Raw genomic sequence first — 25,961 nt, forward strand, 5'->3', positions numbered from 1 at the left:
TCAGGGACAAGGCTTGGAGGTTGGGATGGAGGAGGCATCCGTCGTTTTGAGTGAGAAGATGCGGGTCCATTCCCAGAGGAATGTGCCTGCGGATGGAGAGATCCTGGAGTATTGGAAACCATACTTGGCGTGGCCAGTAAGATGCTATCAGGATCATGGTTCCTCCGTCCTGGCGTAGCTTCACGAGAGTCTTTGACACAAGAGGAAGTGGAGGGAATGCATAGAGTAGACCGGTTGTCCACTTGAGGGAGAATGCATCCCTCGGCCGAGAGTGCTGGCTCCGAATGAGAGAGCAGTAATCGTCCACTTTGTGGTTCTGAGGGGACGCAAAGAGGTCTATGCGGGGAGAACCCCACTTGTGAAACAGAGAGGTCGCTACCAGAGGATCGAGTGACCACTCGTGTGGTTGGAAGACACGGCTCAGCTGGTCTGCCAATACATTGTCTACTCCCGGCAAGTAAGTGGCCCTGAGGTACATGGAGTGGGAGAGGGCTTCCGCCCAGATCTGCGCAGCTTCCTGACACAGAAGGAAGGAGCCTGTGCCTCCCTGCTTGTTTATGTACCACATGGCCACTTGGTTGTCCGTCTGGATTAAGATTATCTGATGGAATAGATGATCTTTGAAAGTTCGGAGCGCATAGCGGATTGCTCGAAGTTCCAGGAAATTGATCTGGTGTTCGGCTTCCTCTTTGGACCATAACCCTTGGGTTTGGAAGTCGTCCACATGGGCTCCCCAACCGATGTGAGAAGCGTCGGTGGTTAGGATTACTTGCGGATCCGGTGGAAGAAAGGGTAAGCCCTGAAGGAGGTTGACCCGAGTCGTCCACCAGGTTAAGGATAGGCGTAGCACCTGTGTGACTGTGATAATGGAGGACAGAGGCTGAAAAGCTTGAATCCATTGGTGTCGTAGAGTCCATTGCGTTACTCTCATGGCTAGTCGGGTCATGGGAGTGACTTGAACCGAGGATGCCATGTGTCCTAGGAGAATGAGGAACTGGCGAGCCGTGGCAGTGCGTTGCGACTGGAGCTGGCGAGCTAAGGACATGAGAGTGTGGACTCGTTGAATTGGAAGGTAGGCTTTTGCCTGTAAGGTGTCCAAGTCTGCCCCAATGAAGGATAAGGTCTGAGATGGGACCAAGCAAGATTTCTCGTAATTGACAAGAAACCCTAAGGAAAGGAGTGTGTGAATTGTCAATTTTAGGGAGGATTGAGCAAACTGAGGGGTAGAGGCCCTGATGAGCCAATCGTCCAGATAGGGGTAGACGTGGACACCTTCCTTCCTGAGAAATGCTGCTAGTACTACGAGACACTTGGTAAAGACTCGTGGAGCAGATGCCAGACCGAAAGGCAGTACCCGGTATTGATAATGGTCGTGGCCTATCAGAAAACGCAGATACTTGCGATGAGATTGCGTTATCGCAATGTGGGTATAAGCGTCCTTGAGGTCGAGAGAGCACAGCCAATCCCCCTTTTGCAACAGAGGGAGCAAGGCGCCCAGGGTTACCATCTTGAACTTTTCTTTTTGCAGATACTTGTTGAGGGCTCGAAGGTCCAGAATTGGACGAAGTCCCCCTGATTTCTTCGGTATTAGGAAGTATCTGGAATAGAATCCTTTCCCTTGTTGACAAGGAGGGACGGGTTCTATAGCATTTGATTGTAGAAGAAGGAATACTTCTTGTTGTAATTGAGTCAAATGGCTGGTTAGACTCCATGCCTGAAAGGGCGGGGAGTCTGGCGGAAGTGTTATAAAGTTGAGGTGGTAACCCTGTGCGATAATTGCTAGCACCCACTGATCTGAGGTGATCTGTTTCCAACGGTGTAAGAAGTGGTACAGACGACCTCCCACAGGGATGTGTGGAAGAGGGAGTTGGCTTGTGCTCAATACAGGGAAGTCAAAGGCCCGCCGCAGGCCCAGGAGGTGGGGCTACAGTAGGCCTTTGCTTTCGCGGCTGACGAGGCTGAGGCCTGTTAGAGGACCGTACAGGACGAGCCCTAGTTGACGGAGGGTAGTAGCGACGTGGTCGAAAGAACGACTTTTTAGAGTCCTTCTTTTGCGGTTGCTTGGAGGTCACCTCAGGTGGGATAGACGAGAGTTGTTTCAACGTCTCATGGTGGTCTTTTAACTCTGCCACAATCTGTTGAATTTGTTCTCCAAACAAATTGTCGCCTAAGCAGGGTAAATCAGCAAGACGATCTTGGACCTCTGGGCGAAGGTTGGATGACTTTAACCAAGCCCAACGTCTGGCTGAGATGGCTGTGGCTGAAACCTTTGTGGAAGCATCGAATATATCGTAGGCGGTCCTAATCTCGTGCTTCCCTGCCTCAAATCCCTTGTGAAGAAGGGCTTGAAGTTGCGGTTGGTACTGGTCCGGTAACGTGTCAGCGTAGTCTTGCATCTGCTTAAGGATAGCTCTGTTGTATTGAGTCATATAGAGCTGATATGAAGCTATGCGTGAAATCAACATAGCTCCATGGTACACTTTTCGTCCCACACTATCCAGGAACTTGTTGTCCCTGGTAGGTGGGGTAGAAGAGTGTGGCTTAAGACGCTTGGCCTTCTTCTGCGCAGACTCAACTACAACAGAGCGATGATCCAGTTGAGGCTTTTGGAAACCTGGTGCTGACTGGACAAGGTATGTGGAGTCAGCTTTCTTATTAACTGGAGACACCGATGAAGGAGATTCCCAGTTTTTCTTGAGCAGATCCAAAAACACCTGGTGTATAGGGATGGAAGCGATGATTTTTGGAGCATCCAGAAATTGAAGTAGTTCCATCATCTGGTGTCTATCATCGGCTTCAGATTGTAACTGAAAAGGTACAACTTCTGACATCTCTTTTACAAAATTAATGAAAGAGAGATCCTCAGGAGGAGATCTTTTTCTACTCTCTGTAGGAGATGGCGGCGAAGGCAAATCTGTGTCAGAAGATGTATCATCATCATCACCCCAGGTATCATAGGGATCATGTGGGGCTTGTAGCCCCGATGGACCTGGCTGAGGTTCTGAGGGCATCGATGGAAACCGAGGTGGAATCGGTGCCGTAGGTGGAATCAGAAATGGCATCGATGGCTTCGGTGCTGCCGATGGAATCGGTGCCTGGCGCGGAATTGATGGAGCCGAAGGATATATCGGTGGAGATATGCCAGGAGGTACCGATGGAACCACCCCGGAAGGGGGAATCCGAAACGGTGTTTCTCCTGCCGATGAGAATCCAGTCAGAGACGGTAGTGTTGTCGATGGCACTGGAATCACCGATGGAAGGGCCGTCATGAGCGCCTCCATACGGCTGAGTAGCGGTGCTAACGCTTGTACCAACGGCTCGGTGGTCGGTTCCCTCCTCGGTGGCGAAGCCGGTGCCGGTGTCGGTGCTGGGGGCGGCACTGGAACCGGTGCCGGAGACGGTGCCGATGGAGGTTGTAATTTCTTCATCGCTTTCTCGATGGCCTCCTGGACCAGCCGGTCCAGTTCTGCCCGGAGACCAGGGGTAACTATACCCGGCTCAACGGGAGAGGGAGGCTAAGGCAGGGCCGGAAGTACCACCGTAACCGGTGGGATCACGGCCCCCGCACCCCGGGAGGGTGAGGGTTTCCTCGATGCTGGCGAACGAGACGTGGAGGGTGTCCGGTCTGTTCGCGGCTTCTTTGTCGGTGGCTCGGCTTGAACAGAGGTCGATGGCTGTGGATCCTCGACAGGCCGAGACTTGTGCCGTCGATGGCGATGCTTTTCTTTCCGATCCCCTCGCCCATCCGGGGAAGGGACGGGAGTCGACGGCCGAGAAGCGATCGATGGCGGACGGTCACCGGAGGGTTGGCGATGATGGTACAACTTCGACGGTGCCGGTTCTGATGACGTCGATGCTATCGATGGCGTTGGGGTGGGTGCAAGGAAGAGGAGCCCCATCTTCTCCATCCTGGCTTTGCGACCCTTGGGTGTCATTAAGGCACTTTTGGTGCAAGTCAGGACATCATGCTCACTACCCAAACACATTACACAAACCCTGTGGGGGTCTGTGATGGACATAGTCCGGGTACAATCCGGACAACGGCGGAACCCCGTTGCCATGGCTGGAAGCCAAAATTTAGGCTGGGGATCGGTAAGTGCCAACAGGCCTCAAGGGCCAAAATCGACGGCAGTCGATGGAAGGCGGCAAAAAACTTACCGGGTTCCGAAAGATGACTAAAAAATTTGTCGAAGGGAGACCCCTGAGGGGCAAATTTTCTTAGGAAATTAATTTCCAGATTCCTGTCAGGAACGTGGTTAGAGAGCTCCTTTCACCGCGTGGCAACTGCTGCGCGGAAAAAAGAAGACTGAAGGGAGACCCCTGCTGGCTGCAGGGTCAGTGCCTTGCTGGGCATGCCCAGTAGGGGCCAGTCAAAGTTCTGTTTAAACTTTGACAGAAGTTTTCCGTGGTGGGCTCCATCCTCGATGTCACCCATTTGTGAGGACAACCATCCTGCTTGTCCTGTGAGAAAGAGAGGACATGTTTGTAAGCATGTGAATGAGAGTCTGTGTGTGAGAGAAAAAGACAGCATGTATTTATGTGATTGAAAGCCTGTGTGTGTGTGTGTAAGCGTGAAAAGATAGACAGCATATGTGTAAATGTGTAATTAAGAGCCTATATAAGTGAGAGAGAAAAAACATGTGTATATGTGAGTGACTGAGAGCATGTGTGTATAGGTGTGTCATTGAGAGCCAGTGTGAGAGAGAGAGCGCTGGTATGTGACTGAGAGAGGAGAAAGTTCCAAGCAAACCACCCCTCCTCCTGCTAATTCAGAACAATCTCAGGACACCTGGATATCAAACGTTCCCAGGTATGCAGAGCAAAAAAAGTTTTGTATCCTTATTATTTTTCATTACTGGGTCTTTGTGTCTGCTATTTTGAAATATTTTGTTGGTGTCTGGAAATGTTTTATATGAGTTTTTAATTATTGGATATTCCACTCATCAGCTGTTTCAAAATATGTTCTTTTTGTTAGTACAGTTTTACTGCTGATGATTTTATATTTCTTGATTTGTTTTATAAGGATGGGTGATGTTTCTTTTTTCCTTTGTTACACTGCATACAGAAACTCTGGCTTGTTGCAGTTTCCAATTCAGTTTTTTCTGCATGCTTCTTGTTATGCGTTTTGGTCTCTTTATTCTATGTTAGGTGAGGGACAGCACGTGATTCAGGTGAGGTTTTCTGCTGGCGTGTAGTTTCTGTGTAGGACTCTATAGCAGTCTGACTTGGTCCGTTTTCCTAATAGGAGATGTATTGGTGTCTTAAGGCCTGGTGTAATATTTTCAGAGACTTATTGTACTTTAAAAGTGTGATCTTACATAAAATGCACACATTTACTTGTATTTAGTTTTAAACATATTGTATGGCTCTCATGGAATTACATTTTAAAATATGTGGCGTTTATGGCTCTCTCAGCCAAAAAGGTTCCTGACCCCTGACTTAGAGAATAGCCACTGCCATTAGCAATGTAACATGGAATAGACTTAGTTTTTGGGTACTTGCCAGGTTCTTATGGCCTGGATTGGCCACTGTTGGAAACAGGATGCTGGGTTTGATGGACTCTTGGTCTGACCCAGTATGGCATTTTCTTATATTCTTAAACATTTGACTTCTCGGAAGGTGTGTTTTGAATCTGGTAGCTTCTAGAAAGTCTTCCACTAGAAAGTCCTATGCACTGAAGGGGGAGGAGGTTTTCCGTGTGGTGTGAGAAAAAGTTCTAGATCCCTTCTCCTGCTCAACACAAAAACTGCTTGACTATCTTCTACACCTTTCAGAGACTGATCTGAAGACTAACTCCGTTAGGGCTCACCTGAGTGCGATTGGTACATTTTACCATGGTTTAGAAGGTAAGCCCATTTCTGTACAGCCTATAGTTGTATGGTTCATGTGACATCTGCTTCAGTTGAAGCTTCCCTTAAGGCCTCCCGCTGTATCCTGGGACCTCCACGTGGTTTTAGCTTAGCTGATGAAAGCTCCCTTCGAGCCTCTGTACTCCTGTGACCTGTAGTACCTGACCTGGAAGATATTTTTGGTGGCATTAATTCAGTTTGCAGGTTCAGTGAGCTCTAGGCTTTAGTGACTTATCCACCTTACACTAAGAGGGATATTTTGAAAGCATTGCTCGCATAAAAATGGCCACGTGTGTATATGTGGGTCATACGCGAGCAACGCGGATTTTAAGAAGCCATGAAGTTCACACGTACATACCCGTGCGTGCGTCAAGAACAAGATGGGAAAGGGGTGTGGCACTTGCATTATGGAGTGGGGCCAAGACTTACGCATGCTGACCATGGCGTGTGTCAGCTTGTTATCCGCGTAAATTTACTTCTGGTCCTGATGAGGAGCAAGGGCTTTTAGCACAGTATGAGGGTTCTGGGTCAAGTGGGGGGCTTGCAGGATGAAGAAACATAGGGGTCTTGAATGCCTCAATATAAACTGGGCAAACTGGTGGACTACTTGGAAAAAAACTTTTTCCCTCGTGCCACCATGTTTAAAATCCACCTGCATACACTTACAAAAGCTGCTGAAGCCCTAGCTTCATTTATGCGAGCCACCTCTTAAGGTCGCATGCACACACACGCACGGGAGGAGTATTTTAAATGTTACATATCTCTACTCGTGAGCCAATAAGCAGTTTATGGACGCATGCACATTCCTTTTAAAATTACCCTGTAAGTTTTTCCACAATAGAGTGGACTTGCACATGAACCTTAGGTACCTGCCTAAGGTGATGTATGACTTCCACCTTAATCAGTCCATCGTCCTGCCAACATTTTTTCTCAGACCCCATTCACGCCAAGGGCAACAAGCCCTGCAGTTTGGACTGCAAACAAGCCTTAAGCTTTCTATCTGGAGAGGACAGAAGCCCATAGACAGTCCATCCAACTTTTTGTTTCTTTTGATCAGAACAAGTTGGGGGATCACCATTATCAAGAAGATGCTTTCCAATTGGCTAGCAGACTGTATCTCCTTCTGTTATACCCAGGTAGGATTGCATCTTGGGGGCCATATCAGGTTTTACTCTGTTCAAGCCATAGCAGCGGTGGCCCACTTGCAAGCAGTTCACATTCAGGAGCTCTTCAGGGCTGTGACAGAGTTCAATCCACTCATACAAATTGCATTTCTGTTTGGATAGGAATGGCCAATGTGACAGAAGTTTTGGCCAACCTGTCCTTCAGAACATGTCTGAGGTGTAGAACATGACTGTTTCTGCATAGGCCAGTTCTTTCTGTTCAAGCTGCCACCTTCCTTGTTACAAAAAACCCCAACATTGTGTCTGTTGGCACTTGTTTTGGTGTTTTGTTGGTCTCCTTTCTTGTTGGAGGCCAACCTATAGCTAGGGATTCACCCATGTGTGAGGACTGCCATTCTGCTTGTCCTCTGACAAAACAAAATTGCTTACCTGTAACAAGTGTTCTCAGAGGACAGAAGGACGTCAGTCATCACGAAACCTGCCCGCTACCCTGCTGCTCCCCAACACAAAAGGGAACCAACAGACATCCAGCCAAGTGTCAATAGTGCTGTTGATAACAGAGGCGGAGCCAGCCTGAATTCAAACAATGGGCCCTAATTCAGGAGTTTGTTCTTTGAAAACTGTTTGAGGTGTAGAACCTGACTGGCCAAACCTACTGACACGTCGTCCATCCATATTCAGACAGTAATGAGATGTGAATATGTGGCAAGAACTCCACATCACAGATTTGCAAATCTCCTTTATGGGAACTGCTCGCAAGCGGGCCACTGACGCTGCCATGGCTCTGACAAAATAAGCCTTGACATTACCCCCAAGATGCAGTCATGCGTGGGCATAACAGAAGGAGATGCAATCTGCTAGCCAATTGGATAGTGTGTTTGACCATGGCAACATCCAACTTATTCCTATCAAAAAAAATAAAAAGTTGGGTGGACTGTCTATGGGCTTCTGTCCACTCCAGTTAGAAGGCTAAGGCTCGCTTACAGTCCAAACTGTGCAGTGCTCATTTGCCTCGGCACAAATGGGGCCTGGGAAAGAATATTGGCAGGATGATTAACTGGTTAAGATGGAAGTCCATCACCACCTTAGGCAGGAACTTAGGGTGCATACGCAAGACCACGCTGTCATGATAAAACAGTGTAAGGTGGATAAGTCACTAAGGCCTGGAGCTTGCTGACCCAGTGTGCTGAGGTGACCACCACCAAAAATATGACCTTCCAGGTCAGGTACTTCAGGTCACAGGTGTGCAGCGGTTCAAAAGGAGCTTTCATCAACTGAGCTAACACCACCTTGAGGTCCCAAGACATAGCAAGAGGCCTTAGAGGAGCTTCAATTGAAGGAGGCCCCATATGAAATGTACAACTACAGGCTGTACAAAGATTGGCGTACCATCTACACAACTTGATGCTATGCGCCATTTGCACTGAGATGAACTCTAACGGACTTGGTTTTAAGCCAGCTTCTGATAGGTGTAGAAGGTAGTCAAGCAGTTTTTGTGTGGGGCAAGAGAACAGATCTAGGGCCTTCTGCTCACAACACACAGAAAACCTCCTCCACTTCACTCCATAGAACTTTCTAGTGGAAGGCTTTCTATAAGCCACTAGGATCCAAGACACATCCTCTGAAAGACCAAGTGGCTGCAGGATTAACCTCTCAATATCCAGACTGCCTACATCTTGCATAATGAGATCTGGGGAAGTCTACAGACTGATCGGTCTTTGGATGGCCAACTCCCGTAGGAGTTGAAATCAGACCTGTCTCTGCCAATGAGAGGCTATGACAATCAAAATCCCCCTGTCCTCATGAAGTTTCAAGAGAAGCTTTGCCACTAAAGGAACCTGAGAATATGCATACAGAAAACCCTTGCCCCATTGATGGGCAAGGGCATCTGAGTCTGGTTTGACATCCTGTTGCAAGGGGACGGGAACAGATCTACGTCCAGGCTTTACCAGAGGTGGAATATCCAAATTCGCTACCCCCTCCCTCGTGGGGTCTGAACACTCGATTCAGCCTGTCTGCTACCACGCTCTCTGTCCTGCCAGGTACATGGCCCTGAGCCCCATCCCATGGTGCTAGGGTCATGACCAGATCTGGACTGCTTCCTGACACAGGAGGTGCAACCCCATACCTCCCTGCTTGTTGACATACACTCTGTTGTCAGTTTGGATCAGGACAACTTTGTTGGACAGCTGATCTCTGAAAGCCCATAGCATGTATCTGATTGCCCAAAGGTCCAGGAAGTTTATTTGTCAAGAATGTTCCTGAGTGGACCAGAGACCCTGGGTGCTGAATCCTTCTACATGAGCTCCCCATATCAGAGTGGATGCATCTGTGGTTAGGATAATTTGGATAGGGGGACTTCAAAAAGAGGTTCCCTTTCCAGATCTGAAAGTACCCGCCACCAGGACAAGGAGGCCCAGAGAGATGGGGTGAATTGAATGCAATCCTGGAGGCTCAGGGTAGCCTGGGGTCCCTGCAACCTCAGGGTCCATTGGGCTCTGTGCCTGTGTAAATGTGCCAGTGGAGTGACATGAACAGTTGCAGCCCTATGCCCAACACCCTAAACATGTGCCAGGCTGACACCCGCTAGCTCTGTTGGATTTCTGCCGCGAAGATTGTCAAGGTGATGGCTCTCTGGCGAGGCAGGAAGGCCTTGGCCTGAGCTGTGTCTAGCAGGGATCCTATGAATTCCAATTGAAGTGACAGGCTGAGATGGGACTTCATGTAGTTGAGAACGAACCTTAGTGACTCCAACATCCAAATGGTCAAGCGAATGGACCTTGTGGCCTCTGCCTGAGATGTGCTCTTGACTAGCCAATTATCCAAATATGGGAAAACATTCACTCCCAGCTTGTGGAGGTGTACCGCCACCATGACCATGTATTTTGTACAGACTAGTGGGGCTGACACGAGTCTGAACACCACCACCCGATACTAGAAGTGCTGTTTTCCCATGGCAAATCAGAGACCGGGGAAGATTTCGATATGAGTGTATATGTCCTTTAAATCGAGGGAGTATAGCCAGTCCTCTTTTTGCAAAAGGGGGTCAAAGTGCCCAGGGAAACCATCTTAAACCGTTCTTTTCTTAGAAACTTGTTCAAGGCCCTTAGGTCTAGGATGGGATGAAATCCTCCTGTTCTCTTTGGAATCAGGAAGTACCTAGAGGAGAATCCCCACTCTCTTTGCCCTGGTGGTACGGGCTAGACCACTTTGGCTGTTAAGAGGGAAGAGAGCTCCACTAGTAGTAATTCCTGATGCACTACAAGCCACCAAAATGGCCACAAAGGGCAATTTTACGGGGCACCCAAAAGGTTCAATTGGTACCTTTGACGGATGATGGACAGAACCCATTGGTCCGAGGTTATACTGGGACACTGGTTCGTAAAGAACCGCAGCCTTCCCCCAATTGGAGGGTCCATTGTCCTGGGTATAGGTAACTGGAATATGCTATATATGAATCATTCAAAACCCTGCCCCAGAATTGACTGAGGAACCAGCTGGAGCTTGGGGGCTCTCTGCAGCCTACTACAGCCGCAAGAGCCCTGATGGTGCTTGATGGGAGTGAGGAGGCAGAGGATAGCACTTCCTTTAGTGAAAGAAAGACTTCCTGGGCCCTGGTCTTGATGGCCTCTTAGAAGAGGATGGGTCCGGAGTACTGGCGGAGAGTTATTGGAGGGTTTCATAATGGTCCTGAAGTTGGCTCAACGCATCCCTCACCCTATTCCTGAAGAGATTCTCTCCAGTACATGGCACATCAGTGAGTCATTCCTGAACCTCTGCTCAGAGACCCGCAGTGGGTGCCGATTCCCTCTGAAGAGACTCTCTATGCCATCTCAAAAACATCATAGGTCACACGGACCTTGTGTTTTCTACACTTCAGGCCCTTATGCAATAGCGACATGAACGTGTACTGCTCCTGTTGAGGCAGCTGATCGGCCACCTCCTACACCTGCTTCCAGATGTCCTGTGAGTACTGGCTCATGTAGAGCTGGAAGGCAGCGATGCAGGCTATGAGCATGGCGCCTTGAAACACCATCCTCCCAAGAGTGTCCATTGCTCTATGGCCCTTACCCTGGGGCGCTAAAGGAGTCCAAGAGCACATGGCACATTTGGCCATCACTGCCTGGTGGGGCAGCTGATGCTTATCGAATCTGGCAGCCTTCTGGATTGAGGAAGACGCCGTCTGCCTTCTTATTAATGGGAGGCATTATGAGGCATCTCCTTAAGGAGCTTGTCTGCCAGGACCGCCATGATCTCCTTAGGAAGCTCCATGAACTGGAGGATCTCAAGCATTTTGTGCCTGGCATCCTCCTCTGTCAATAACTGAAATGGCATGGCTTCTGCCATTACCCTCACAAAACCTGCAAAGGTTAGGTCCTCAGGCTGAGACTTCATTCGCTGCTCTGGAGGAGAAGGTTCTGAAGGGAGACACTGAGCCTTCGTCAGAGAACTCCGAAGCGTCAACCCTCCAGGGGTCCTAGGCTCCTCATCCTTATTGTAAGCCACAGGGGATGGGTCCTAGGTGCTTGGCCTTTGTCTAGAGTTGCAGGCACCGGTAGAACTGGACGGGGGGGGGGGCAATAGACCTCGGCGTCTCCACTGGCCTCTATGGAGCTTCCTCCTCGGTAGGAGGAAGCTGGGCCGGTAACACATTGATGAGCATGTTGAGCTTCTCTAGAAGTGATACGAGGATAGACGGTGCCAGGTCCGGTACAATCAGTGACACAGGACTGAAGCCCTGCAGCGCCTGGTCCACCGCTAACAGGACTCCAGCTCCTCCTCGAATGTTGCCAATACCAACCCCGACTGGGAGGGAGGTGTGGCCAGGCTAGATCCTCTTTGGACCCTCAAAGTGGATCTGTGACTGGCATCAGGGCCAGTGAAGATCATCGTGGACCACCAGCACTGGTAAAGGATTGGCACTCCTCACCACAAGGTCACTTCGGGGGCATCGCAGCAAAATCCAGTGAATCCCCATGTCTGGCACCATGCATCGATAGGGACTGGTGCTGATGCTTCTTCAGTTTCTCTTGATGCTTGATCCAGTCTTTCCCAGGTGCCATGGCTAATGACAATGTACTCAACGCCCTCAGCCTGGAGGAGATAGATGATAGTCATTCTCCGGCACTCCTGTCTGCTGACGGCATTGACAGTACTGATGGTCCCGCCAATGTCGATGTCTCAGTGTGGCTCCTTTGTCCTTTGATGCCGATGACTTGGAAATCTTTTACCCAAAGAAACATTTCATCTTGTCGAGTTGAAGCAGACATCTCTTCAGGGTCATCTGGGTGCATAAGTAGCAACTGCCGACGTCATACGATGCCCCCAGGCAGAGGACACATAGCTCATGCAGATCAAAGATAGACATGCTCCTCGGCACCAAGGCATTGCCGAAAACTGAACGATGCCATGTTGGATGAAAGAAGGGGCATGAACCAAAAATGTTGGCGACAGGGCATCGGTGGCCAGTGGCCACAGATGCATCGCTGTCATGGGGAATTGACCGTGAAAGGAAACTTGCCTGCAACAGAGTGGACACGCCAGAAGGAGTGGAGAGAATGAGACAGGATTTAAGGAAGCTGGAAGAGTGGTCGAAGATATGGCAGCTGAGATTCAATGCCAAGAAGTGCAGAGTCATGCATATGGGGTGTGGAAATCTGAAAGAACTGTATTCGATGGGGGGTGAAGGGCTGCTGTGCACGGAACAAGAGAGAGACCTAGGGGTGATAGTGTCTAACGATCTGAAGTCGGCGAAACAATGTGACAAGGCGATAGGCTAAAGCCAGAAGAATGCTGGGCTGCATAGAGAGAGGAATATCGAGTAAGAAAAGGGAAGTGATTATCCCCTTGTACAGGTCCTTGGTGAGGCCTCACCTGGAGTACTGTGCTTAGTTCTGGAGACCAAATCTCCGAAGGGACAGAGACAGGATGGAAGCGGTCCAGAGAAGGGCGACCAAAAAGGTGGATGGTCTTCATTGAATGTCTTATGAGGAGAGATTGAAGAATCTAAATATGTACACCCTGGAGGAAAGGAGGAGCAGAGGTGATATGATACAGACTTTCATATATTTGAAAGGTTTTAATGATCCAAAGATAACGACAAACTTTTTCCGTCGGAAAAAATCAGCAGAACCAGTGTCACGATTTAAAACTCCAAGGAGGAAGATTCAGAACCAATGTCAGGAAGTATTTCTTCATGGAGAGGGTGGTGGATGCCTGGTATGCCCTTCTGGAGGAAGTGGTGAAGACCAGAACTGTGAAGAACTTCAAAGGGGTGTGGGATAAACACTGTGGATCCATAAAGTCTAGAGGATGCAAATGAAGAGTGGGTAGTTCGTGGGAATGACAGCTACTACCTGGAGATAATACCCTTATTCAATAAACATACACACGGTTAATGCGACTCCAACATTGCTCTAAGCTTCAATGGCAAGAGGTAATGTGGAAAAAAGGATTTCCATTCACAAAAAAGCGGGGAGTAGCTTGCTTGTTATGGCGGTTTCTACCCCAAACCAAATAAGCCTGATACTTCACTTTCAATGCATATCCAGCATAGCTCTCTGCTTCAACGGCAAGGGAGAAAGACTGATACTTCACTTGTTACAGCGGTTACTACCTCAAAGCAAGTAAGCCTGATACTTCACTTTCAATGCATATCCAGCCTAGCTCTCTGCTTCAATGGCAGGGGGATGAAGAAAAGTGCATCTATATACAGACAACAACCAACAAGGACTGAATTACATAGTCTGGGTAAACAAATAAGCATGGGTGTAGCTTGCTTATTGCGGCGGTTACTACCCCTAATTAAGCTAGATATTTCACTTAGATGCAGTTCCAACACTGCTCTCTACATTAATGGCGAGGGTGGAAGTGAAATAGAACCAAAAGGTTACTAAGGACCAAGAGTAACAGATAAGTATGAGGAAAAAAAAGTGTGAAAGCTTGCTGGGCAGACTGGATGGGCCATTTGGTCTTCTTCTGCCTTCATTTCTATGTTTCTATGCCCAAATCGCCGAAAACCCTGACTAGGAACACTATGGGAATGGCACAGAGAGGAACCCAGCTATGGAATAGCACAAAAAAAACATGAAAAGAGTTTTCCACAAGGTCAAAAAACAGACAAAAGTGAGCTCACTCACACTGTGAGGCTTACAGCTCCGCTGAAAAAGAGAGACCGGAGAAGGACCCTGCATGGAATAGGGCACGCTGGACATGCTCAGTGTACCTAGTCAAAGTTCTAGAAACTTTGACATAAGTTTTCTGCATCGGGGCTCCATCTGATGAATTCACCCATGTGTGAGGACTACCATCTTGCTTGTCCTCGGAGAACACCTGTTACAGGTAAGCAACTTTGCTTTATGTATATTACTTTGCGTGTTTTCAGAAAGGGGGTTTAAAATCAAAATAAAGAAGAAGAGGATCTAGCTAGTTGGCTCACTCAGGAAAAAGAGGAAGCAGGCAGTACTGTACCAACCACAAAGGAAGAGGAAATTGGCCTACTACTACCCTTGACTCACAGAAGGAGGAGGAGATGAAGGATATGGAGAGAGAGTTAAGGAAAGATATTAAGTTGGAAGAAATGAAGCTGAGATATGGAAGGAACGGTAAAATGAAAGGGAGACGAGAGAGTTAGGAAAAGACAGGATGAAGCAGAAGAGAGACTGAACAGTATGACAAAGAAAAAATTCACAAATTGGAATATAATTTGTTTTCATGTCTATTAAATTTTCAACTTTTTTAATAGAGGTTTGATACTTTTGTGGCACCCAGTCTAAATGAAATATAATTATGCTGTCTCTTTGCCAAAATGACTGATCATGACCATTTTATAATGGAATTCTCTAGGTGTCGCATATCTGCCAGAAAACTAGGTAGTGCCAAAATGAAGGGCAAAAATCTCCTAATTTCAAGAAGGAGCAGGAACTACCCATTTAAGAGTTGGACACTGTTGCATTAAGAAACTACTTGGCAGCTCAAGCAGAACTACAAAGAGGTGATCCGATGATGGTGTCACGATCCTGGCTGCTAGGGAGCCTGCCTGCCCAAAGACGTCCTTGCAGAGCCACCTTCTCTCCTATGCTAGCCACCTTTCTTGATGCTTCCATGACTCAACAAGACCAGTCCTATTTAGCGCTGCGTCTCGCACAACTCAGAGCCACCTTGGCTCCTTCCACTGGCCCACCTTGCTTTACCCTACTACTGTGTAACCTTCTTGCTACACCTTACTTATGGCCTGCTCAGCCTTCCTTCCTTGCCTTAGGGCCTCCTTGGCTATCTTGCCTTGCCTTGTGGCCTTTGCGCCTTCTAGTATCTCTTGTCCCTGCTTTGTGGCCCTACATAGGACTCCTAGTCCATGCTTCCTTGATTTATTTTATTTGTTAGGCTTTTAAATACAGATGTTTGGACTTACCGTCACATCAGTTTACAGACATTTCAAAAGATTAAAATATAAATTTCAACAATATAAAACAATAAAGGTCAATAAAATCATAGGAACTTTATACACGTATTTCAAAAAATAAAAATATAAAATAAGTGGTTAAAAAACTTAAATAAAACACAATGTTAAACTATTGCAATAAACACAATTAGTAAAAAAAACAAGTACATAACAATCTATACGAACTATGGAATAATTAGCAGAGACATGGTCTTAAGAACGGTCTAAAAAACAGAAAAGTGAATAAGGTTGTGATTATTTAGATTGAGATAGATTAGCTTTAACCAATGCCTTCTTTATAAGCCTGTTCGAATAACCAGGTTTTGAGATTTTTTTCTAAATGAATTGAGATAGTTTTGTAACCTTAGTTCCACAATTTGGGGCCAGCAAGTGATATTGCTCTCTCTCTGACTGTGGTAAGTCTGGCTGAGGAGACTGATGGTATTGAGAGTAATCCTTTATTGGCAGATCTCAGATTTCGTGGTGGAGTGTAAAGCTGAATGATTGCGTTTAACCATTCTACCTACTCACGTAAATTGCTTTATGTAAAATACATAGTGTTTTGTATTGGATGCGTTTTTCAATGGATTTGCCTTATATGTTCCTTGCTGCATTTTAGTTTCTGGTTATCTGTATTTGTATGCTCCTTGCACTGTTCCTGTATCCTGTCTTGTTCTGTCCAGTTCTTGTTTTGACCTGCCTGGTCTTCCCTGTGGCGCTTGCTCCCTATGGGCCCTTCTGGCCTAGCCCTTGTCTCCAGCCTAGGCTTTGTCATCAGCTAAGCCCTTACCTCCAGTTCCAGCCCTCATATCCAGCTCCTGCCTATGGCCAAATCCTACCTGTCTCCAGTTCCTGTCCTGCCTGACTGTTGTCATGTACTATGCCAGGGAAGTCCTGCTGGCTCACAGAAAATGTGGGCTCAACCCAAGGGGGAGAGGTCTGGTCAGGCAGAAGACCTTGCCCCTGCTCTGTCCTGAAGTTCTGTACCGGTCCTGCTGGGGGAATACGTAATCCAGTCTGCCTGACAGTGACATATGGTGCCTGATCTGAAATGTGATGCATGGTGCAGATTTAAACTTGTCTTTGCATGGAATTTTCTCCAAATTCCAATCTTTGTAAATGCAAAATGCTAGTATTCACCATATTCTCTGTTAGGTAAGAACTTCAGGTAAAGAGAAGGAAAAGGCAGGGTTACAGCAGCTGCCAAATAAGAGTAGGTCATATGCCAATACAACTATTACTGTGCTATTTTCACAGTGTTCACTATAATAATGCCATATATATTACGTGGTAAAATATGTTTTATCAGTTATTAAAAGGCAACCATATACCCTGAAGTGCTTGGAGTTAAACTTACATACATTTGCTTTACTTAATATCACAGGACAAATTTTATTTTACCTTCCAGTAGAAGATAATGTTTCTTTTGGCGATTCAGGTTTCTCTTCCTCTGCCAAATCTAATGTTAAAATATTAGAGGTTGAAGACAATGCATCTGCAAGGTTTTCTGCTTCGTTGTCTGAATGTTTCCGTGCTACTCCACTGGCCACTTTCACCTTTTTTGGAGAAAGGTCATCTGCAGGAGGTGCCATTCGACCTTTAACAAAGCAATGTGTAAACAGCTGATTTATTCATGTTTTTATTGTACCCTACAATGTAATTTGGAGTGGTGGCATATAAATCATTTAAATAAACAATTTTCTTTATAATTTTTAAATTAGCACCAAAATTCTAACCTTTGATTTAAACCATTTTCAGGGTAATTTTTAAAGCCATTTCCGCAAGTAAAACAATTCTTTACCCAAAGAATTGGCTTTTACAGAACTGTCCATTTGATATGCGGTTAAACTTAGAAACATGATGGCTGAAAAAGACCATACAGCCTATCAATTCTGCCTGCCCACACAGACTATTCATCTTTACAAACCCCTACCATGCCTTTAGAGAACTTCTGTGCTTATCCCATATTTTGTTGTTTTTTTTAATTCCTGGTTTCCACTACCTCCATGTTCCATGCATCTATCTTCTCTGTAAAGAAATATTTCCTTAGATTACTCCTGAGTCTTTCCCCTTTCATCCTCATCCCATGACCTCCCATTCTAGAGCCTCCTTTCTGTTGAAAGAGGCCTGTCTTCTTTGCAGAGAAACCTTGGCAATATCTAAAAGTCTACCACGTCTATAAAATCTACCCTATCTTGCCTTTCCGCTTTAGAATGAAGATCACTGATCATTTTAGTAGCCACCCTCTGGATTGACTCCAATTTACGCACATATATCCTGTATGTATACAAGTTCGTTTATCAATAAGTTGATATTTATCAATATCAACAGCAAAAAACCAACAATCATCCTAGGAGACTTTAACCTCCACACTGACGTCTCCCCACTTTCCCAATCTTGCCAAACACTGATGGACATCCTTACCACCCTCCAATTCACTCAACTCATTAACAACCCAACACACAAAGCTGGACACACCCTAGACTTGATTTTCACCAATGACAACTTCTTTTCAAACACAATTATATCCTACTCCGAAGTCCCATGGTCAGACCACCTTCTCCTTCAATGCACGACCCATAGTGACATCATCAACAAGAAGGAAACCAACAAATCACTATCATTCAGGTACAGAACTCCTTTCTCACCCGACCTACTTCAACTCGAACTGGAAAAACAACTGTCGAACATAGATGTCTCCAATATAAATAATGCCACCCAATCATGGCATCAAATCACCATCGAAACAGCCAACACCATAAACCCAGAAAGAAGCAAAATAATCAAATCAAAAAGACATAACAACCACCCTTGGTTCAATTCACATCTAAAGGAGATAAAAGCCACCCTAAGATGGAAAGAAAAAGAATGGCGAAAAAACAAATGTCCACTAACCCTGGAAAGATACCGTACCCACCCACCTTGCCCTCTATAAAAGCCAGATAAACAAATCAAAGAGAGAATACTACAGCAAAAAAAATCTCTAATTCCTCAAACAACCCGAAATCCCTTTTCAATCTAGTAAACAACCTAATTGCAGCAAATAACAACTCCCTCCCCAACAAAAACCTAAGCCAAGAGCTCGCAATGTTCTTCAAAAACAAAATAAATAAAATATCCGAAAAAATAACTAAGACCACAAGCAACAATTCTCAACTGAGCTGCAAAGACATCACACCCTGGACCAACTTTGAACCTATATCAATCACTGAAACATATATCAATCGCTGAAATGGAGAAGCTAATCAAGACATTAAATCCAGCCGTCACGATCTAGACACCATACCAACACTTTCGCTCAAAGAAATCTTCCAAACTATCTCCCCAACCGTCACAGCTATTATAAATAAATCTCTTGAAGAAGGAGTACTTCCAGACAAACTAAAAATTGCCACCATACAACCCATCCTAAAAAAAAAGAACCTCGACCCCACTGACCTAAGCAACTACCGCCCTATAATCAAACCTCTCATTCCTCGCCAAGGTTACTGAAAAGGCCGCCCTCAAACAACTGAACAATCATCTCGACACAAACAAAATACTATACCCCACCCAACACGGCTTCAGAAAAAAATCACAGTACCGAAACACTACTCATTAACATAAACACCATCCTAAGAGGATTTGACAACGGACAACGATACATCCTCATCCTTCTTGATCTATCGGCCGCCTTCGACACAGTCGAACACAACAGTCTAATCAACAGACTATCTGAAATCGGTCTAACCGGAAAAACCCTAGAATGGTTCACCTCCTTCCTCCAAAACAGAACATACAAGGTAAATTTCAACAACCACACCTCCGAAGCCATCCCACTTGAAACCGGAGTCCCTCAAGGCTCCTCGCTATCTACAATCCTTTTCAACATCTACCTATTACCCCTTTGCCAACTTCTATCCAGTCTCAGTGTCACTTACTTCCTGTATGCCGATGACATACAACTCATCATCCCTGTCACAAACACCATCGAAAACGCACTACAACTTGCAGCTACAACCATCAACAAAATTAAAATCCTATTAAAACAACTGAAACTATGCATCAACAGAGAAAAAACAGAATGTATGCTAATTGAAAAGTCCAACACAGGAGATTATTATTATTATTTATTATTTATTTCTTTTATATATCGACATTCAATCGAGATATCACATCGGTTTCCAGATAACCAAGAGAATAGGGCGTAGTCCGCCCTATTTTACATTATAACATGGTATAATGTAAAATAGGAGATCATCATAACCACTCCATTACCATCGACAACAACCCCAACAAATTAAAAGAAAACGCTAAAGATCTGGGAATATGGATTGACCCACGGTTTCCACAAACTATCAATTCTCAAGCATCTAAAACCACTGCTAAACCACTCAGACTTCAGAACCATCCTTCAAGCCCTGATTTTCTCAAGCATAGACTACTGCAATTCGCTCATGTGAGGACTCCCTAAATCAACTCTACACCCTCTTCAAATATTACAAAATGCCACAGCCCGAATCCTCACAGGTCACAAAAGATCAGACCACATCACCCCTATCCTAAAAGAGCTACACTGGCTCCCAATAGAACAAAGAATCAAATACAAAACTCTAGCAATCATACACAATTCAACTCACCACAATGACTATGACAGCATTAGCACCCTAATCCAAAGACAACACTCTCAACGTACCACCAGATCAACAAACAAAGATTGTCTTGAAATCCCATCTGCAACCGCCGCCAAACTCACCACAACCAGGAAAAAAGCATTCTCAATAGCTGGTCCACACCTATGGAACTCCCTTCCAACACACCTAAGATCTGAAAGAAATAACATATCTTTCAAAAAACTGCTCAAAACATGGCTTTTCAAACAAGCCTTCAAGGATGGGATAGGCTAAACTATCCACTGCACAGCCCAATCCCCCTTCTCCCCTCCATAGCCCTCCCCCATTGTTCAAACCCCCTGATGTCCCCTTCTATCCACCCTACTTTCCCAGCTCTGCCCCCTCTCCAGTCTCGCGACACTAGTCACCTCGATCACCATGCCAGAACAACTGTATCAGTTTTATCCCTTTATTAATCAGTCATTTCCTGTTAAGTTATTATCTCTTGTCACAGTTACCCCCGGATTCTAATATTCTCTGTTACCACATTCCGCACATAATTGTTATGTATTATGTTCCTGATTTCTTATGTATAATACTGTTCTTGAGTTCTCATGTATAATATTCTTGAGTTCTTATCTATAATGTTCTTGAGTCCTTATGTTTAATACTGTTCTTGAGTTCTCATATATAATATTCTTGAGTTCTTATGTATATTGTTCTTGAGTTCTCTTTTATAATGTTGTTCAAATGTAAACCGGAGTGAAGGCCAATACTAATACTTCAGTATATAAAAACAAATAAATAAATATTTATAGTTTATATTTATACTTTCAGAAAAAGGCTTAAGACTTGGCTATTTAAGCAAGCCTTCCCAGACCCCAATTGAAGGACAGCAACATCATATAAGAGACTTCACAATATAATATAAATAATTAATATTAACTACTCGGTTATCTTACTCTAATTCTCTCCCCAGTTATATGATCCTTGTTATATTGTAACTTCAAGTTCTCTCTGCACTTGTTTATGTTCCGTTATTTCGTTCACACCCCCTTGTTATATGTAAACCGGCATGATGTGGTTTCTAACCACGAATGCCGGTATAGAAAAATCCTAAATAAATAAATAAATAAATAAATAGTGAGCAAAGGCATTTTCGTCAAAGGAGTCTGTGTATAAATTAGCACGTGTAATTATGCATGGGCAATTTTGGAGGGCTACTTTTCAAAGAGAAAAGTATGCATTAATTTCCTTTGAAAATTGGTCTAAAATATGCGGGTAATTGCCTTCAATTTTATGTCAGCTGTTACAAAATTACTCCCTTTATATTCAATAAAGAGAGCAACCTCGCAACTAATAAATACAACCAAAGGAGAAATGTATTCTTACCTGATAATTTCCTTTTCTTGAGTCCAGCCAGACCACACCAGATACAATGGTTATGCTCTCCAGCTAGCAGATGGGAATAGAACAGGTTTGCTGACTCCACCTCTGATAGTGTCCCATGATGCACTTAGACTGCCAATATTCTATGTAACAAACTAAGATAAAATATAGACAAACTCCCTATCCTTAGAACCAAAGGGCTTCCAGAGAACAATAATCAGATAGCAACTGTTAAGACTAGAATGTTTAAACGTTCAAAGGAAAAAATTAACAGGAACTAAATTAACTGAGAGGAACTAAACTGCACTCCAATCAACATGATCGAGAATCATCACATTTCAGTAAGATTTATAAACACCAACAGAGCAGAAAATTCTTGACAGATAGGGAGAGTTCTGTACTTGTTTAGCTGGACATAAGAAAGGAGATTATCAGGTAATAATGAATTTCTCTTCTCTTTCATCTAGCCAGAACAGTCTAGAAGCATGGGATGTACCTAAGCTATCCCTCTACAAGCAGGGACACTGCTAACACCACTTTCAAGACTCCTGAGCCAAAAACTGCTTCTTTTCTGGTTTAGACATCAAGGTGATAATGTTTTAAAAATTAATGTAACAAAAATCAAGTTGCCCTTTTGCAAATTTCCAGTGGCGATACCAAATGCAGCTCAACCCAAGATGCTGCTTGTACTCTAATTAAACAAGCCCTTAACCTCTTGGGGAGAGTTAGGCCCTTATGCACATAGCCCATGCCTATGAGTTCTTTAATTTACCTAGCTGTTGAAGCCTTCAATACTGTTTCATCCTTTCTGAGATGACTGAAAAAACAAAGTTGATCTGATATCCTGAAATCATATGCATCTTCAAGGTCCAAAGTAAAATCCTTCTGACATCCAAACAATGTAGTTGAACATATTTTTCACCACGAGTTATTTCAGAAGGCAGGCACACACACCACCTGATTAATATGAAGGGGAGATACTAGCTTGGGAAGGAACGAAGGCAGTGTTCGAACATAAACTTCCTTCTCTGAAAAATTCAGAAAGGATTCCCTACATAAAAGAGAACTTGAAGCTCCAAGATATGCCTGGTTGAACTGACTGCCACCAAGTAAGAAGCTTGATTGAAGGCTTCCTCTCTTGGCTCAAATGGTTAGTTGGTTAGAAACATCAAAAACAGAGTGAGATCCTAGACAGAAACTAATTCTTTCACAGGAGGAAGAATATGTTTTGCTCCTTACAGGAAATGGAACATCTGGATGGGAAGACAAAGAACCCTCACCCATCCCTCAGATGCCCTCTAACAAACAATAGCCACCACCTGCACCTTCAGAAAATTAAGGGCTAATCTATATTTGAACACTCTTGAAGAAAATCCAAAATAGACTGCAAAAAGGCAGATATTTATTTACCTGCACACCAGTCTTAAAAAATCCTCCAGAATCTCACATATGCCAATGATGTAGAAACATTCTTTGTCTGCAAAAGAATATTCACAACACCCTGGGAATAACCCCTCTGTACTAAATGCACCCTCTTAAGACAAAATTGATCCGGGTTTTCATATACCAGACCCTTGAACAGAGGGGACAGCAATGGATCTTCTTTTAACATCTTCACCAGCTCTATATATCAGGGGTGCCTGAGCGAAGTGGAAGCTACCAAAATCAACAGCTCTCAATGTTCGGAAATCCTCTGCACAATTCTGCCCACTAAGGTACAAGATGGAAAAACAGAGCAGGCCTAATACCAGCTATTTCTGAATCAGTGCATTCAACCCTGACAAGTCCTGATTCTTTTGTCAACTGAAAAAGTTCTTAATGACTTCCAGCAGCAATGCTAAGGTTAAGTTCATCACTGGCTCCTCCCATTGCTTCACTATCTGTGAGAATACCTCCTCCGACAGAGACCATTCTCCTGGATCCAGAGAATTCTGAGAAAATATGCCTGCACATTTTCTACTCCTGCTATGTATGCTGCTGAAATCAATCTTAGGTGCTCCTCTGTTCGATTTATTAACAGGGATGCTCAAACCAGTCCTTGCCCTTCCCAGTTGAGTTTTCAGGATATCCTTAATAAATATGTATGAGAAATAACTGCATGCATAAGAGGTAGTGCATGTAAATCAATCTCATGAATATTCATTAGAGAAATCCTGAAAACTTGACTGACTGGAAGGGCCCCAAGCACTGGTTTAAGCACCCCATTTATTAACAGACCTACCTACTGTGCTACCTGACTTCTGGATCCTTCTTAATGATTCACAAAGGCCACTGCTATCATGTCTAAAAGAATTCTGATTGCGTGTCCCTGTAGAAGATGAGCAAAATGTTAGGCATGCCAACTTCATTGCCGACAAACTCTAAATGATTGGCAGACCAGCTGTTCTCCTCCAGTGTCCAAGTGCCCTGAGCCAACTGATCTTGACAGTGCACCACTCAACCCAGAAGACTGCCATTTGTCAACACCATAATCCAGGAGGGGGAGTCTAGAACCATTCCAGATTTCTAGTTAGCAGCCACAAACCCAAACTTCTCTTTGCATGATCCAGCAACGTCAATCTCCTTGACACTGAGGAGATCATTTCAACAGCAAGGCTTTCTGTAGGGTTCTCAAAATAAGCCCTTACCCAAGAGATTAATTCCAACATTGCCACCACGGAGCCCAACACCTGAAAATACTTCCAAGCCTTAGACTCTAAAACCTCAATAAGGCCTTCAACTTGATGCTGCAGCTTCTGGATCCTTTTCTCCATCAAATATATATGACCTACCTTTATGCTGAAACATGCTCCCAGATATTCCAAAGTCTGGGATGGAATTAGCTCGCACTTGTTCAAATTGATTACCCAACCTAGATTCTGCAAGAAATGTGCAACTATGGCTATAGCTGCCTTGCTCTCCTGAGCTGTTTTCGCCCAAATTAACCAGTTATCTACATAAGGGTGTACTAGAATACATTCTCGACAAACAGCTGCTGCCACAACCATCATAACCTTGGAAAACGTTCTTGGGGCAGTGGCTAAGCCAAAAGGCAGATCTCAAAACTGGAAGTGGATGAAGCAGAATTGCAAAACAGACATTTCTGATGATGCTTTCTTATAGGAATATGCGGATACACTTCTGTATCTGCATATTCCAGCAAGACATTAGAAATTCCTCTTGCCTCACTCCCACCAAAACTGATCTTACGGTTTTCCATGTCGAAATTAGACACCTTGAGAGCTTTGTTTGTGTAAGTTATGTTTAGTCCTTCTTGGCTCACTTCCAAAAAGTGGACAGACTCCATTCCAGTACAATGCTTCTCTCTCTGTTCTGCACGTATTATTACAAGGAGGCAGCCACACTGTAATCAAATAGGCATTCTGAAATCCATTACATTCAGTAAGACCTAAATACTGTTTCTACACAAAGGAGGCAATATATCAGGGATTTGATTGTATACACACAACTCAAGCCTTGATTTCAGTTACTTCTGCAAACTAGTAGAGCACATCTTCTTACTGATAGAAAGAACACACATTCTTGACTAATCCTGAAAACCTTTCCTTAGAATCATTTCTACTGTCTTCTAGTCTTTGTTCTCATAAACAATCTGGAAGTGTATAACATCAGAAAGTATAGATCTGCTAGTGTAGGCTAAATTAGACAGAAGGGAACAACTATAACCTATCAACTTCATTATGCTGACCTTCTTCAGATCCAAAATGAGCTGAAAGATACCTTCCCTCCTTTGGAACTATGAAATATATATCAAGTAACTGGAACCACCAACCCTAACAGATGATGTTCGAGCATTACACCCACCATCTTCACTCTTTGAGCGGAATGCCTAGCAGACACCATAAAAGTGTCTGAAACTAGAAGAGAAAGCTCCAGGGAATAAATGTTCCTGATTATTTGCAGAACCTACAGATCTGACGTAATTTGGACCCATCTCTGGTAAAAGGCAGATAAGTATCTGCCTCTCTCTTAATTCAAAGACTGGGGTCCCCAAATCTTCATTGTGCGGACAAGGGACACTGCTCAAACCTGTGACTTTACCTCCTCTTTTACTGCTCCAGAAGGGCTGAAATCTACTGAAGAGTCTGGATCATTGACTACCAGACATTCTTGCAGATCTTAACCTTTTCAGATCCCCATAATGACTTCTGGAAGTAACTGATCACAAAGAATCTTTCGGTCTATCCTCTGATAATCTAGGTGCCTTAAATTCTCCGGTCTTCACAAACTTCTCTAGATCTTCACCAAAGAGAAGGTTACTCTTAAAAGAAAACCTGATCAGTTGAGTTTTGGATATGGAGTCCACCGACCAGTGATGCAGCCACAACATCCATCATGCCACTTTAATAGAAGCCATACTTTGAGCAGTAGCATGAATCAAATTACGAGACATCAGCCAAAAAGGCCACCCCTGGCTCCATTTGAGCTACTTCCTCTACAACAGAATCTTCTATGGAAAACTCCTGTATACACAGACATATGTAAACAAGCTCTAGCAACAATGCTGCTACACACAGCTGCTTGGAAAGCCAACCAGAAGCTTCAAATATGTGCTTAAAAATAGATT

The 25,961-nt window shown here is 44.7% G+C and overlaps 1 protein-coding gene across 6 annotated transcripts in view; it reads right to left on the reverse strand.

Annotated features, from left to right (window-relative positions):
- PHF3 (PHD finger protein 3) overlaps nucleotides 1–25,961 on the reverse strand; it is a 348,354-nt gene that overhangs the window by 30,451 nt on the left and 291,942 nt on the right. For all 6 annotated transcript variants that reach the window (XM_029595668.1, XM_029595666.1, XM_029595667.1 and 3 more), the window contains one exon: nucleotides 16,815–17,010. In XM_029595668.1, the coding sequence (XP_029451528.1) occupies nucleotides 16,815–17,010 (196 nt within the window). The remainder of the gene's footprint in view (nucleotides 1–16,814; nucleotides 17,011–25,961) is intronic.

Source organism: Rhinatrema bivittatum, chromosome 3 (assembly GCF_901001135.1).
Source record: "Rhinatrema bivittatum chromosome 3, aRhiBiv1.1, whole genome shotgun sequence".
Classification (NCBI taxonomy): Eukaryota; Metazoa; Chordata; class Amphibia; order Gymnophiona; family Rhinatrematidae; genus Rhinatrema; species Rhinatrema bivittatum.